The sequence below is a fragment of the Oryctolagus cuniculus genome, chromosome 13 (genome assembly GCF_964237555.1).
Source record: "Oryctolagus cuniculus chromosome 13, mOryCun1.1, whole genome shotgun sequence".
NCBI lineage: Eukaryota > Metazoa > Chordata > Mammalia > Lagomorpha > Leporidae > Oryctolagus > Oryctolagus cuniculus.
Genome location: NC_091444.1, coordinates 3,998,793 through 4,015,622, shown reverse-complemented (window position 1 = coordinate 4,015,622; position 16,830 = coordinate 3,998,793). Strand labels below are relative to the sequence as shown.

The following is a 16,830-nucleotide window of genomic DNA, read 5'->3' as shown; positions in this document are numbered from 1 at the left end:
CAGGCAGTCATATTTGTTTGGCTTAGAATTCCTGGCCCAAGTGACATGCCACGTCCCTTCAGAGATATGACTGCACACTGATGATTCTCAGAGGTAAACCCTAACACTAGCAGAGCCAACTGTTAGTAAAACGGTGACATCTCAAGCCCCAGATGGCATCTTCGGCTCTGGGCCTGTTGCCATTTTGTACAATAAGCTTCGAACCTAAGCCCAGCCTGGCTTACTAGAAGTCAGGTGACCAAATGGCCCAGCCCAGCCGTAAGCGTTAGCTCCACCCCTACCCTAACAGGATTCACTGCTCCCACCTCCTTGCCTCTGCGAGGCTATAGAAGACCTGTTCTCTCAGCACAGGGAGGCAGCCTGTTGGGTTCTGCGCACCCCTCCCTCCCCTGGCAATAAACCTGCGACCTTACTCTGGTGTTTGATGTGTTTTGTGGTGGCCTTTCACCAACACATTCTTTTTTTTTTTTTTTTTTTTTTTTTATTTTGACAGGCAGAGTGGACAGTGAGAGAGAGAGACAGAGAGAAAGGTCTTCCTTTGCCGTTGGTTCACCCTCCAATGGCCGCCGCGGCCGGCGCGCTGCGGCCGGCGCAGCGCACTGATCCGATGGCAGGAGCCAGGATCCAGGTGCTTTTCCTGGTCTCCCATGGGGTGCAGGGCCCAAGCACCTGGGCCATCCTCCACTGCACTCCCTGGCCACAGCAGAGGGCTGGCCTGGAAGAGGGGCAACCGGGACAGAATCCGGCGCCCCGACCGGGACTAGAACCCGGTGTGCCGGCGCCGCTAGGCGGAGGATTAGCCTAGTGAGCCGCGGCGCCGGCCTCACCAACACATTCTAAACCATGTCTACTCTAAGCCTTAAGTCCTAGTTTCCCAGTTTTCTGCCTTGGTGTTCTCATCTGTAAGATGGTAATCATAGTATTACCAATGTCACAGGATTTTTCTACAATTAAATTACTATCTATAAAGTACTAAGATGGAGCCAGCACTGTGGTGTAGAGGGTAAAGCTGCCTCCTGCAACGCAGACAGGTGGGTGCTGCTGTGAGTCCCGCCTGTTCTACTTCTGTTCCAGCTCCCTGCTAATGCACCTGGGAAAGCAGAGGAGCATGGCCCAAGTGCTTGGGCCCCTGGAAGAAGCTCCTGGATCCTGGCTTCGGACCTGCCCACTACAGCCAATTGCAGCCATTTGGAAGATACCTCTCTCTCCCCCTCCCTGCCTCCCTCCCTCTCGCTCTCTCTCTGTACTCTTTCAAATAAATAAAATAAATCTTAAAAGCAAACTATGAAGTTTTTAGTATTTCACGATCGTAATTGTTTCTATTATTATGGTAATGTGAAGTGAAATGAGACTTTCTTACCCTCATCACTCAGCATTTGATGGGAGGAGGCCTTCTTTCACTAATTAGTGAGCAGCACAGACTCACAATCCACACGGGGAAAGAACTTGGCATTGAAACTGTCTTAAGAACCAACACTGCAGCCCTGCACAGAGGATCACGAGGACCCTCAGTATAAATCACGATTCCAAACATTAGAATTTCACATAGGGAAATCTTGACTGCCAAGTTTGGGGGACAATTTTCCCCTAAGTGAAAATCTTATAAAATGGGACAACTATCTATCTTGTTGAGATTATCTGGGGATACACTTGACTGAATGTAGAAGTAGTCAGAAATTTCACAATGTGGTAATAGCAGATAAAAAATCTGAATGACCACCTCCCACTGAAAATAGTTTTTAAAAAAACTGATAACGGTTTTAAAAAAATGAAGAAAAACATTCCTGAAAATAGCAAAGACATAACAAGACAGGAAAGCTTGAACTACCAGGACAGAGGCAAAGCTCAAGGTGCACACAGCAACCCAAGGTGGTGGGCTTGGCTTTGCCCTGGGGGTACCTGCTGACCTGGAAGTAGGAAGACTGAAGGATTGGGGCTCAGGAGGGATTCTGAGAGTTTTAGGATAAAGACTCCATTGACCGGCACTGCTGGCGCCAGTGGGAAGCTTCCCAGGCTGCACCAAGACCAAAGGAAGAGCGGTCCTTCCTGGCTCCAGAGTCCAGGCTGCCCAGAAAACCACCAACCTGAAGCCAGGCTTACATGTACGCCTCGGACCCCGCCAGAAGCAGGTGAAGCTCCCTTCAAGGACTGAGTCAGTGGAGAATTTGCCATTTTATCGTTCAATGCACAATCAAAAGCTGCTGGGAAAGTGAGGAGGCAGGAGACCAAGATTACAAACCTGCATGATCCATTAACAGGCACAAAATCCGGCCAGACCATAAAACAGCTATGCCACGTGTCCTATGCTCAAGGATGTAAAAGTCAAACTGAAACATACACAGAACCGAAAACCGTAAAAATTGGATGAGAGAGTTTTTTCTTGTAAGGAGCCAAACAGAAACTTGTGAACAGAAAGATAAAAATTTGATGATCTTCTAGACTTCTGATCAGTGTTCTGTGGTCGCGAAGCAGAAACAAACACACTGCCTTGAATCCGTGGGCTTCAGCCTCCAGAAAGGGGCTGTGGCGGGGCATGGCCGCTATGAGGGAGAAGTCAGTGCTGATCTTCCCTGGCATTGAACGGGCTGCGTGGCGCCCAGGTGAAGCGCTGTTTCTAGGTGTGCCAGTGAGCATGAGATCGGCCTGTGAGCCAGCGGCCTCACTGAGGGAGACCACCCAGCGTGCTTGGGCACCTCTAATCCGAGCAGAGCAAAAGGCTGGTGGAGGAAGGAGCTCATCCTCTTCCTCCCACCTCACCACTCGGCCTTACACTAATGCCACGGGCTCCCCTGGTTCCGAGGCCATCAGATTAGGAGTAAATTACAACACCTGATTGCTCTCCTGGGTCTCTGGGTTGAGAAGCCACTTCCTAGGACTTCTGTCTCCATAATCATGGGGGCTAATCCTGATAATTACCTAGTTAATACCTCCTATTGCTTCTGTTTCGCTAGAGGACCCAGTCACTTCCTCCTCCTCACCTACGCTAGATCTGGTAGTGTTCACCAAGACAAAATGAACTACGTGCCTCAGCACTCGCACGCTTGTGTGCAGCGCTGTGCTTCTGGAGTAGTTTCATTCTTCTGACTTCCCAGTGGCAGCATCTCACCTTCCAGCTTCCCTGGAAATTTGTTAGCTGGTTAAGTTTCAAAAGAATCCTTTGTGCACATAATAATTTACTATTTATAGGAAGCAGACACACCAGGAACTATTCATACATTTTTCCAGAAGGGGCCGCGTCCGAGTGCTCATGAGCACGTAACTGGTAAGATGAGAATCTCCGCTGGAACACTAGCTCTTTGACTGCTTACCCGGTGGGTTTTTTTCCCCCCTTATGTTACTGTAATAATCTAGAATGAAACCTTTCTACAATTTTTGGTAAAATTTCCTGCCATCCTAAAATGACATTTTCTAAATATCATCTGGACTTTGGCAGGCAGTCAGGCTAGGACACCTGTGTGGTTGACTGTCTCTGTCTCTGGGGTGTGTGTGTGTGTGTTTAGTGGGGATGGCATCTATGGCTCACAGGTGCTAAAAAGAGAGGTGAGTTTTTTTGTTCCAGGGATATTTTCAGAGTAAAAAGAGGAAATTTCTATAAATGTTTTATACCTGACCTCTCCTTGTATCCTTGTAAGCTGATGCCTCTTTGATCTTTAAAAAAAAAAAAAAAAAAAACTCAATTCCAAAGGTGCAGATATCCTTAAGGTTGCAAAGCACAACTCCTGACACAGGAAACTCAAATGCCATCATACACAGATCAGTCCTCTTCCCACCACCTTTTTAGGAGCCAGCACTGGTGGGAACAGGAGAGCTGGCCGGCTACAAACTGCTGCACCGGCCCACAGGACTCTCCAACTCGTCCGTGCATCACAGCTGTGCCGAAAAGGAGTGGAGTTCTCTGTGCCTGGAGAAAGCCAAAACCAGACTGGCCCGTCGGGCACCAACTGCTCCTCGCTGGTTAGCTGGTGCGATTCCCTTCATCTCTCCTTTGCGCCGACGCTCTGCGTGGACTGTGCTCACTCATGAATTTTGAAAAGTATATTTCTATGAAAACCAGAGCCGGAGTCTTGTCTCACATTAACAGACATCTAAGCATGCACACAGTTTTATACTGTTTATATAAATATATATATATTTATATATATATACACACAGACAACGGAAACAAAGAAGAACGGACAAAACTGCTCTTGGGATCCTCATCATTTTAAAGGGCTATGAGTCGAAAGACTAATTATTGTCTAGCTCTGATGTTGGAGAAAGTAAAGTGTGATACAGATGCGTGGGATTTTTTGCATGTTTCATCATAGGAAGATGTCACACAGGTAATTACTATAGTCCAAATATCTTGCTGTAGTTAACAAAATTTGTAAGCAAAGGTGCAAGGATACAGCTTTGAAACAGTCACATGTAGTTGGATTCTAAAATAGATTCTGATTCCTAAATATTATTTTCAATATAAAATTCTTGTTAAAAGAAGAAACTGAGTGGCCAGTTCCCAAGGTCAAGAGAGGTGTGGGGCTCCCACAGCGATCAGCAGTGAGGCCTGGTCAGGTTAGAAGAGAGGCAGCCGCCAAGAGTTCAGCGTTCCTGGGAATGTGCTATACCCTAGCCGTGCTGAACTTCTTCAGTTTCCTAAATCAACTCTCTCCCCAGACTACTTCAAGTAGGCCTTCTTTCCAACCAGAAAAGGTATTTTTCTTCCTTTTTTCCTGATTGACCCTTACCCAACCTCTAGATCTATGTTTATACGTGACTTCCTCTGGGAACCTTCCCAGAAAGATGTTATTAATTATTCCTGTTGTATACCCCAGAGTAGTCTTCACTGTCTCACCAGAGCCCCTAGTGCACACTGTGGTGACTAGAAATCAGTCGCTCACCTCTGCTGCTAGAGGTAGGCTTAGCCACCTGAAGGGCCGTATTGGATTCCCAACCGCATCTCCAGGGCCGAGCAACAGGAAGTGGCCCACAGCAGGCATCAGATCAATGGTGATAAAAACTCAATTTTTTTTTTTTTTTTGACAGGCAGAGTTAGACAGCGAGAAAGAGAGACAGAGAAAAAAGTCTTCCTTTTCCGTTGGTTCACCCCCCAAATGGCTGCTATGGCCAGCGCTGATCCAAAGCCAGGAGCCAGGTGCTTCCTCCTGGTCTCCCATGCAGGTACAGGGCCCAAGCACTTGGGCCATCCTCCACTGCACTCCTGGGCCACAGCAGAGAGCTGGCCTGGAAGAGGAGCAACCGGGACAGAACTGGTGCCCCAACCAGGACTAGAACCTGGGGTGCCAGCGCCGCAGGCGGAGGATTAGCCTAGTAAGCCGCAGCGCCGGCAGATAAAAACTCAATTAAAAGGGCTGGTGTTGTGCCATCATGAGTAAAGCCGCAGCCTGCAACGCCAGCATCCCATATGGGAACAATTCAAGTCCCAGCTGCTCCAGTTCCCACTCAGCTTACTGTTACTGCACCTGGGAAAGCAGTGGAGGCTGGCTCAAGTGCTTGGGCTCCACACCCACATGGGAGACCAGGACGAGGCTCCTGGCTCCTGGTTTGGGACTGGCCCAGATATAGCCATTGCAGCCACTTGGGGAGTGAACCAGCAAATAGAAGACCTCCCTCTCCCTCCCTCCCTCTGTCCCTCCCTCTCTCCCTCCCTCCCTCCTCCTCCTTCTTCTTCTCTCTCTCTCTCTCTCTCCCTCCCTCCCTCCCTCCCCCTCCTCCCCCTCCTCCCCCTCCCCCTCCCCCTCCTCCTTCTTCTTCTTCTTCTCTCTCTCTCTCTCTAACTCTGCCTTTCAAATAAATATTTTTTAAAAAAGAACTCAATAAAAAGTAGAGTTAGATTTACAGATAGAATTAATTGCTGGTGGTTTTTGTCTCTAGTTCAGGCTTACAGACCTTAGCTTATCTTCCTCCTTCCTTCCCAGTTTCAAATGCAAGTTCCCTAATACAGTGTGAGAACAAACATGCTGATTAAATTCTCTGAGTTAGAAAAGCTGCTTATCTCGCTGGAGGGAATAAAGTAAGAAATAAAACTTTAATCTGTACATGAGATACAGAAACTCTTCACTAATGAAGAAGTAATTTAAAAGAATCTAACTTCATTTAATTCATCCACAGAAATTAATGATTGTGAGAGGAGAGTAGGAGGCTATTTCTGAAATACGCTATTTCCAGCATTCATGGACAGAAAGCGTGGAGTAGGTGTTGGGCACAGTGGTTAGGGCAACTCTCGGGATGCCCACATTCCTTATTACAGCCCAGATCTGAATCCCGATTCCATTCCTGATCCTAGTTCCTGCTAATAATCATCTGAGAGAGAGCAAATAATGGCTCAAATAGTTGGATACCTGCCACCTAGATGGAAAACCCTGAGTTCCTAGCACCAGGCTTTGTGCTGGCCCACATCAGCCTTTTGGGCATCTGGAAAGTGAACCAGTGAGTGGCAGATCTCTATCTATCTCTGTCTCTGTCTCTCTCCCTCTCCGTCTCTCTTTCAAATAAACAATAAAAATAAAGGTTTGATTATATGCTTTTGAAAAAACTCATTCTTTTACATAAAGAAAATATAAATTGAAACTAAATGGATGTATACACTAACTAAAGAAACTGGAAGGGTTACATTAATAAAGAACCAAGTAAAATTTAAAATAAAATCATTATTAGAGATACCTATGGACCTATTCAAATGATAAAATAGCAGTTCAACGGACATTTTACAATTCAGAAGTTGTATACACCTAGTAACATATCCTCAAAATTCATAAAACTAAAATTGGATATAGAATATATTTTTACATTTTAAGCATTTAACAAAATAGACAAAATTCTAGGTTATAACCACGTATGAACGTAACACAAACAACAAAAAAATTGTATGTTCTGAACACAGTAGAATTAGATATCGATATCAATATCAAAGACAAATTAAAAATCTGTCAAGTGCTTGAATATTAAGAAACACATGACTTGGTAATCAGTGTGTCACAGAATAAATTACAATGAAAGTTAGAAAATATTTTAATTCAGTAACTATGAAAAAAGTGACATTTCCAAACTTAGGGGATATACTTTAAGTAGATGGTCTACAATCAGTAAAGCCAGAAAGAAAAATATTTAAATACTAAAAAGGAAGAAATAAAACTGGCATTATCACCACTATATTCCTAAAGCTGTACATATGAAATCTGTATTCATTAAATTTCTTTAAAAAAAAAAAACAAAACTGGCAGAAATATCTACGCTGAAAATCCAAAAGAATCTACAGAGAAACTTTTAGAATTAATATCCAGTTGGGACACTAGACTTAACAAAAATCAATAGAATTTCCACATAAATGCAACAACAAAGCAGAAAAATGAAATTGATAAATACCTTTATAGTTACGTTAAGACACTAAATGTCAAGAAATCCATCTAAAGATTTCTTACTAACAACTACCACACACTACTGAGAGAATTAAATATTAATTAAACAACATGGAGTTTTGGATTCAATTCATGGATTGTTAATAAGTTGGAAAAACCAATATTGTTATCATGTCATCTCTCCCCTAACCCACCTATAAAATCACTACAGTCCCAGTGACATTGGTCATGTAGATGTACATGTAAACTGACAAACTGATTACAAAATTCAAGTAGAAAGGCAAAGGAGTAAAAATAATTGAGATCATCTTGAAGAAAAATGTGAAGGATTTACACTACCACATAAACAGTTTAAAGCTGCAGAAGAGATCAAAATGGGGTAAACAGAGACTAACAGAACAATTAGGACAGACAGAAATCAAGTCGCACGTATACAGTTGCCTGATTTACATAAATGAGCACTGCCACTCGGCAGGGAGACGATGTCACCGTAGACCAGATAAATAACTTGTGGTGTGGTAGGGTAATGAAATCCTGCACGACAACGTTGAAGTGTGGACTTCTGCTACTCACATCAACCGAGTGAACCTCACAGACACAAGGCTGAAGGCAGGTGTTTATCTGGTCAAAATCAAGCAAAAATTAACCTACAACAGAGGTCAAGTAGTGGTGACCTTTGTGGGGAGAGGGAGGTTACTGACTGAGAAAGACAGGAATTACTGTATTTCCATCTGGATGATGGTCTCATGAGTGGAACACCTGTGTAAAAACCCAAACTTAACAATGAAGATTTCTGCATTTCACATAGGTCACCCCTCAGTTCAAAAGAGAGATGGGCTATGGTGATTAAGATTCCACTTGAGATGCCCACGTCCCAGTCTGAGGTGCCTAGTGATTCCTGGCTTCACTTCTGATTCTAGCTCCTTACTAACATGCACCATGAGAAGTAGCGGGTGATGGCTTAGGTGGTCAGGACCCTCCCACAAAGATGGAAGACCCAGACTGAGTTCCTGGTTCCTGACCTTGGCTTGGCCCAGCCTCAGCTGTTACAGGCTGTTGGAAAGTGAACCAGAGGATAGGAGCTAGTGCTCATTCTTTCTTTCTTTTCTCTTCTCTTTCTTTCTTTTCTTTTCTTTTCTTTTATTTCTTTCTTTTCTTTCTTTCTTTTTCTTTCTCCCCCTTCCCCTTCCTCTCCCCCTCCCCCCCCCAAACAGAAGAAGAAGAACCAGAGAAACATGAGAAGTGTTTTAGAGAGAGGGGAATAATCAGCAAAGCAGAAAGAGGAAACAAGACAACCAGCTGGATTTAGCAGCCAGGAAGACACAGATACATCTTTGGAAGGACTGGGTCCACTTTTCAATGATTCAAGTTGTGAATGAAAAAAAAAAGCACAAAAAAGAACTGAAGTATATTAAACCTGCCATCTTAGCAGGGCAAATCAAATGAGGTTGAACAAAACGGGATTTTACTTTAAGTTAAATGGTACTGTGGGTTATTTCTTAATATCTATTTAAGCAACTTCCAATCCATATAAACCTAATTGAGTCTCAAGCGTTGAACTGAGCAAGGAAATCTCTCCTCTGTTACTCACTTATTTTTAAGGAGCAGAGAGACAGAAAGTCACAGAGAGAGCACTCCCATCTCCTGGGTAACTCCCTACATGCCTGCTACAACCTGGGATCTCAATCCAGGTCTCCCACATCAGTGGCAGAAACCCAACTACTTGAGGCATCACCTGCCTCCCAGAGTCTGTGTTAGCAAGAAGTTTGACTCAGAAGCCAGAGCCGGGCATTTAATCCCAGTACTCCAATGTGGTGTCTTACCTCAGCATCTTAGCTGCTATGCTAAATACCCACCCCCTTCTGTTTTTTATTAGAAGAGAAATGTGTACTTCCAATGAAGTTTGGAAAATGACATAGTAACATCTGAATTACTCAACTCTTTACCAAAAACAAACCACCTGTAGAAAAATCTGTTTAAAAACTGAAAAGGAAAAATTTACAGAATTAATTACCTTTGAAATAAATGCCAAAATGTAACTCTGAATTCAGAAATTCTTTTATCTCTTCTTCTCCAAGTCATGTGAAGGGTCTAACTATGCAGGCTGAAAACTGCTAAGTGATAACTACATATTTTATTGTCCCATAAAAGTTCAGTATTGCTACAGTTGTTCTGCTATTTTTTTTCCTTTTCAAGTTGCTCTTTTCTGGAAACTTACAGTAATAAAAAGAAGAGATGAGCCAGTTTTATTTATTGTAACCTATCTAGACCACATTAAGGTCATATGAGTTTATGAACAAATCCAGGGGTTGTCACAGAGCTTTACCAGCAAAACCAACAATACCGGTCACAAAAATATGTCTGTCCCCTCCCAGAGAGAACATATAAACAGTAAATGACTTACTATAATGTGCTGATAAGGATCTATAAATGACATTTTGGTTTCAATTACAGGAAATCTTTCCACACTTCAAAGTTCTTCTCTGGCACTCGAGCTTCTTTAAAACCTACAAAATAAACAGTCATATTGTTAAGTTTCCTCTTGGATGCAGTTCCAACACTTAAGTGATGACAAGTAGGTACCTTGGGAAGCAAAAGAACACCCAAGGGACCAGATGGATTGCGTTCCCTAATTGTGTATATGAATGAATGTGCACATAAACGGGGAAAGAGAAACTCATTTTGACAGCACTGTTTAATTTCTATATTTATTCTGTGAGTAATTATTAGGAAACCAGGGTTTGCTTTTTCATATGCCAAGTATTTTATGAAAAACTCATTGAAGTTACAGAAAGTCAAAAGAATTTTTTTCATTGTTTATAATTAAAAAGCCACATGTCTTTGCTTGTTTCTTCAGTTGGTCAGCATTACACAAATTCACAATAAGAAAGGATGACTTTTTTCACCTGGACTGTTTGTTAGGAATTTTAAAAATGTATTCATGTTAAATTGAAACTTTAGTACTGCCATTTTAAAGAAATATTTGTTCATTCTAAGGTGTCAGTTTAGTCTGGAAGCAGTTAAAATATTTTAATAAAAAATATTCTGTATAGCTTTTTAGCCTCACAATTATGTTACATTATTCAAATTAAAACTAGTCAATGAACATTTGTATTATTCCATCACAGACCCTTTTTAAATTTTATAAAATCACACACATATCTCAGCATCCTGTACTCGTAACTAATTTGGAACATCTTTTCAAATATCATTATTATTTGTTTAGTTGTAAATTTTAAAAATGTTTTTAGTCCAAAATAAATCAAATTTGTTTTCATTTTTAGATAATTTTTTAAACATCACCAAAACTCATTTCCTTTATCATTTATTAATGTGAAAAATGTGAAGCAATATTATAAAAGTAAAAAATCACCCACCATCCCCTATTTAAAATTTATAGAAAATGAGAATTTGTCTTGTCTTCATTCTAGCCCATCCAATCAAAATATCACCAGGGTGGAAGAGGGACCTTGCTTTTCATGTTAAAAAATTGTTTATGTTAATCAATTACTTCTTATTTTTATCTTTATCATTTTCATCAAGCTAACACTGTGTACAGCATTTTAAATAATTTTTTATCAAGATGAGGTCAAACCATCATTCTGATTTTATCAGGATAAATTACTATAATCTCTGTTTTGAATTTGTCCATTTTAAAACTCATAGAAAATTTAATAGTAACATCAGCCAATCAGCAACTGCCTCAGTCCTACAAGTCGATTATCTGCTCCTCCAAAACCCATGCTGGAGTTCAACCGTCAGTGTCACAGTGCTAGGAGCTGCGGCCTTTCAGAGAGGGAGAAGGCCAGGAGAGCTCCACCCTCAGGCGTGGGGCTAATGACTTAACGAAAGCACTCGAGGAAGTGGGGCCTTCCCCCAGACCCTCTCACTGCCTTCTGCCGAGTGAGGATCCAGCCTTCTCTCCTCTGAAGGGCACACGGCTTGACCTCTGAGCATCTCAGCCTGAGAGCAGTAGAACTTGCTGTGGTGAAAGTCTCCAGTCAGAAAGGAAACTTGAAACCTCCTCCCCTGTACAAATGTATGTTTCGTGAGTTTCTACTCCTTTGGTGGGAAGTCTGAAATCCTTTAACGTGGTCTACAACTATGGCTTTCACATCTATTTACTGCAAACCAAAGCAGGAAGACCTTCATATTTCACAATGTAATACGAAGACACTTACACACATGTGCAGAAATAAAATATGGACGAGCATTGGATGTGAAACTCTAAGAACAATGTACCCAATTTGTGTTCTATTTCATTTGTTTAAATGGTGGTAGTAGCTCACTGAACTGACTTCACCACTCACTAACGTCCTTTAAAAACTACAAAGACTTCAAAGTTGGATCTCATCCCTTTTTCCAGCCCCACGGCTCCCATGCTACAGCCACAGTGGATTTTCTTTACTTTCTCCAAATGTGCCAGGCTCCAACAGACTCAGGGCTGTAGCCCAACTCTTCCATTCATCCATGTATTCAGCAAACATTTAAGCCCTAACTCTCACTGCCAAGCATTGTTTCAGGAACTGGAGAGGCAGAAGTGATGAATTAGCATCCCCTTCCATCCTGGAGCTTGCATTTCTAGAGGGTAGTCACAAAACAAGTAATCCAAGAACAAAGAACTAGAGAGTCACAAAATGATGGAAACAACAACAAATAACCTAAATCTGGGCTCTAGAAAGCCACAGAGGGAAAGCAGGGATATGGTTAGGGGTGCTGGAGCACCAAGTTCTGGGCAGGCAGTTTGAAGAAGTGAAAGAAGACATGTGGCTGGTGAATGATGACCAAAAGCAAGCTTATGATGAGGTCGGAAGCATAGGCAGGGGCAGGCCTTGGAGGGCCTTGGAGGCAACCACTGTTCACCTCGCTACATCAGCCTATTCGTGAATTGGCTTAAATCCAAACTGAAGTGCTCTCCATTTCAGAGTGTGTTCTGGGCACCTGTTCCAGATCTCTGCACCCTGGACTCCTGCTTCAAGCCTGTGTTCCACTTTCACAAGTCACCTTTTCTCAAAGATCCAAGGATGCATAAGGTCAGGGACCCAATTCATCTCGTCGATAGAGTTCACAGTGCACAGCACCTGCCTAAACTATCTTAAGATCGGGATAAAATTCTGTGCTGTGTGTGGGTACACGGATGGTATTCTCACGGCAAGGCCAGGTTATGCAAGAAGGGAATTCACAGCATAATCTTTTCATTCTTAACTATCCTGAAGGTCAAAGGATATTAACTATCAATCTCTACTATTAAGGAAAAAAAAAAAGCAGAACAAGTGAAGTTCCAATGGGGTGGGATTAAGTCTGAAAACACTTCAAGGAAATCAGTTGCTAGGGCCCGAAGTTTGTTGTCAGCAACTTCAGTTCTTCTGCTCACTCCTGGCCATTCCATTATAACCACCTGTTGACCACCTAAGTAACTGGACTTCACTGTAACCTAAAGCCAGACTTGGAGGGAAACCGCTCTGGTATGAAAACCCAAGGTGAGAATATGCTAAGATATTTCTGATGTGACTTTCCAGGTCTGACTCTGTGTGTGTGTGTGCGCGCACCAGGTTATTAGGTACAAGATAGCTAGATACTAAACAAACATGACTCATGGCATTTAATCTTTTAGTCATTCTTTTGTTCTTTAATGCCATGCAGCGCTAACTCTTCTCCTGCCTCGGAACTTCTCTGCTAACTCTTGGATCTCATTTAAGAAAAAAACAGACTTTGGAGCTGGACACACCAGCTGCACTTAGCATTGCAGTCTCTCTTCTCCCCAGGCTGGAGCCAGCTGCAGGCAGGGCAGGGTGAGCTCATAGACTTCCTCCCTCGTCTCTGCCCAGTCTAACCCTTCCAAGCGCGATAAATCCGGTTTTTCGCTGCTCATGGTTGGAGAACAGGAAGGGAAAGAGATTCAGGGTCCAAGAAAGTAATCACTTCCAGGCACTGCTTTAAGTTGGCTTAGTTTTCTCCAGTACATGGTAGAGTTCTTCTTGTATGGATTCTTCTGAAACAATCTACGGTTGAGATCTCTTCCTTGTGTGCCCTGACTTATGCAAACTCAACTTTGCTCTAGCTGAGGACTTGTGTTTTCTTTGACATCCCCAATGCATCTCATGGTCCACTTCCAGGATTCTTTTTCTGAGGTCCTTTCACTCCACTGTATATCTTGAGTAGGACTTAGGACTCCTTTCCAGCATTCTCCTGAGTCTATGGAGAATACTCATGTTTTCCTTCTCCCAGCAGACTCTGAGAATGCAATTCTTTCCAAAATGAAACTCTCTATCTACTACATGTGTCTCTTTACAATTCTCAAGCAAAACCAGACATCAGCGGACCCTAGCAGACACACATTGAATCCTGATGAGCTGTGGGCAGTCTCCTTAAAGGCCCTTCTTTCAAATGGGAGGTTAGCAGGTGCATTCCTCCCTACATTTCTCCCCAAGGGCAGAGGGATTGTACTCACTGTAGAGCTCTCCAGAACAAATAAACAACATTCAAAAACTCTTCCAAAGTTCTCCCTCGCTATCTGCTACCTCAGTCCTTTAATACTTGTGAAGTTGTCAAGTTTTAGATTCATATAATTTTCTAGTTCATCTGCTCGTTACAAAATATAAAGGGTAGGCTGCTTCACAGTGCATTATAGTATTTTATATATTTAGAGTGTTGGCAAAAGCTTCCATTTTAAGGTTAAATACACAGGTGGACCAACTCCCAAAATGGCAGAGCAGGGGACCTGGAAAATCTTCTCTCCAAAAAGCACTGAAGAAACCAGGAAGAATTATCACAAACAACTAACTCTGGAGACCGACCAGGGGACATACAACAAATGGAAAGCATCTATTTCTTTAAATCTATTAAATCTCAACAGCAATCGGAATCTGGGGGTTACTCCCACCCTGTTCTAATTCCACAGCTCAGAAACTCTAACACGAAGGCAGGTCAGCCTAAGAATTCGTAGCTCAGTCCCTTTGTTGGTGGTACTGGGGTGGGGGTGTGGGGCAGGGAGGACGGAACTGTATTTGGAGCAGGCATAGACAACTCCATGTCCAGAGTATTGTCCAAAACAACACAGGAGAACACTTATTCTGCAGAGTTGAAAATAAAGTGAACGGACATCTTTAACAAACAAACAAACAAACAAGACCACAGAGATCACAGCACCAAATAATCAGGGAAGTCTAACGCTGTCTGGTTGGGACCAGCAACAGAACAGGAGATCGGCCAGCAATGTAACACGGAGCTCCGAAGAGAGAGACGAGCTAAGAGAGCCTTGCTGAGACCCAACTTATCCCTAGACAGCTAGAAAGCTGTGCGTATGCAAACAAATACAAGGTCTGGGGAACACAGAAAATGAAAACAGCACGGGAAAGTCAAACTCCCTGAACTCCAAAGCATTCCCTAAGCCTCAGCCAGATCAAATGGCAGAGGAAAATGCATACTCACTCAAGATGTTTAAGCCGGTCTTCAGCCACTCAGTGACTGACAGCTAAGCTGTACTGATCTGGAGGGGACCTTAAGAAAGCAGACCTAAAAACAAAAACAAAACAAGAATTAGGGGACAAACTCTAGGCTCAGCAGTTAAGATGTTGCTCAGGACATCACATGTTGGACTGCCGGGGTTCAAGTCCGGACTCCATTTCTTTTCTTTTTTTTTTTTTTTTTTTAAGATTTATTTATTTATTTGAAAAGCAGAGTTAAAGAGGCAGAGGCAGAGAGAGCGAGAGCATGAACAAGAGGCCTTCCATCCACTTGTTCACTCCCCAAATGGTTGCAAAGGCTGGAACTGGGCCGATCTGAAGCCTGGAGCCTGGAGCTCATTCCAGTTCTCCCATGGGAATGCAGGGGCCCAAGCACTTCGGTCATCTCCACCACCTTCCCAGGCACATTGTCAGGGAGCTGGATCAGAAGTGAAACAGCCAGGACTCCAACCAGAGCCTAACTGGGATACTGGCGGAGCAGGCAGCGGCTTTATCCACTACACCACAGCGCCAGCCCCGGAACTCCATTTCTGATTCCTGCTTCCTGCTAATGTGCACCTAGGGAGGCAGCCCGTGACGGCCCAAGTACTTGAGTCTCTGACACCATGTGGGACACCCGGATGGAGTTTCTGGCTCCTGGCTTCAGCCTCGCCAAGCCTCAGCTATTGTGAGCATTTGGGGAGTGAACCAGCAAACAGAAGATCTCTGCCTGATTGTCTCTCTCTGAGCTTTTGAATAAATATTATAGCATAAATTTTTAGATAAAAATAAGAACCTTTTTTTTTTTTTTGGACAGGCAGAGTGGACAGTGAGAGAGAGAGACAGACAGACAGAAAGGTCTTCCTTTACCGTTGGTTCACCCTCCAATGGCCACTGTGGCTGGCATGCTGCAGCCGCACACCCCGCTGATCCGAAGCCAGGAGCCAGGTGCTTCTCCTGGTCTCCCATGGGGTGCAGGGCCCAAGCACCTGGGCCATCCTCCACTGCACTCCTGGGGCACAGCAGAGAGCTGGCCTGGAAGAGGGGCAACCAGGACAGAATCTGGTGCCCCGACTGGGACTAGAACCTGGTGTGCCGGCGCCACAGGCAGAGGATTAGCCTATTGAGCCACGGCGCTGGCCAGTAAGAGCCTTTTAAAAAAAGATTTATTTTATTTATTTGAAAAAGTTACAGAGAGAGGTAGACACAGAGAGAGAAAAAGAGAAAGAGGTCTTCCACCCACTGGTTCACTCCCCAGATGGCCGCAGTGGCCAGAGCTGAGCTGATCTGAAGCCAGGAGCTTCTTCTGGGTCTCTCACATGGGTGCATGGATCCAAGGACTTGGGCCATCTTCTACTGCTATCCCAGGCCATAGCAGAGAGCTGGATAGGAAGTGGAGCAGCTGGAATGTGAACCAGAGCCCATACGGGATGCCAGTGCTGCAGGCCAGGGCTTTAACCCACTGTGCCACAGTGCCGGCTCCAAAAATAAGAACTTTAAAAGAGGGAAATTGAGCAAATATATCAGAAACTGAGCACTTTAAAAGAGTCCTTAGAACAAGCTGAGGAAGTTACTAAAACAAACTGAGCAGGAATCTTTCCAGGAAAAGGATCGAAATCCAAAGCCACCACAACATAATCTACAGCATAATCTACAAGTTAAGATATCACTTAAAACTTACAATTTTTATTTTTTTAAAGAATTTTTTATTTATTTGAAAGAGTTACAGAGAGGACGGACAGAGATCTTCCATTGGCTGGTTCACTCCCCAGAAGGCTGCAATGGCCAGAACTGGGACAGGCCAAAGCCAGGAGCTTCTTCCAGGTCTCCCATGTGGGTAGCAGGGGCCCAAGCACTAGGGCCATCTTTTGCTGCTTTTAACAGACCATTAACAGGGAGCCGGATCAGAAGCAGACGAACCAAGACACAAACCAGCATCTATATGGGATGCTGGCATTGCAGGTAGAGGCCTAACCTACTACGCCAATTTACAACTTTTGAAAACAGCAGGGGCCGGTGCTGTGGCATAA

The 16,830-nt window shown here is 43.6% G+C and overlaps 1 protein-coding gene across 1 annotated transcript in view; it reads right to left on the bottom strand.

The window, feature by feature from the left end:
* Nucleotides 1-9,798, bottom strand: part of PLA2G4A (phospholipase A2 group IVA) — a gene marked incomplete in the record, with an annotated part of 115,264 nt that extends 105,466 nt beyond the window's left edge. Inside the window, 1 exon segment of the mRNA NM_001082072.1 lies at nucleotides 9,760-9,798. Coding sequence (NP_001075541.1) covers nucleotides 9,760-9,792 — 33 coding nt within the window.
* Nucleotides 9,799-16,830: the final 7,032 nt, after the last annotated feature.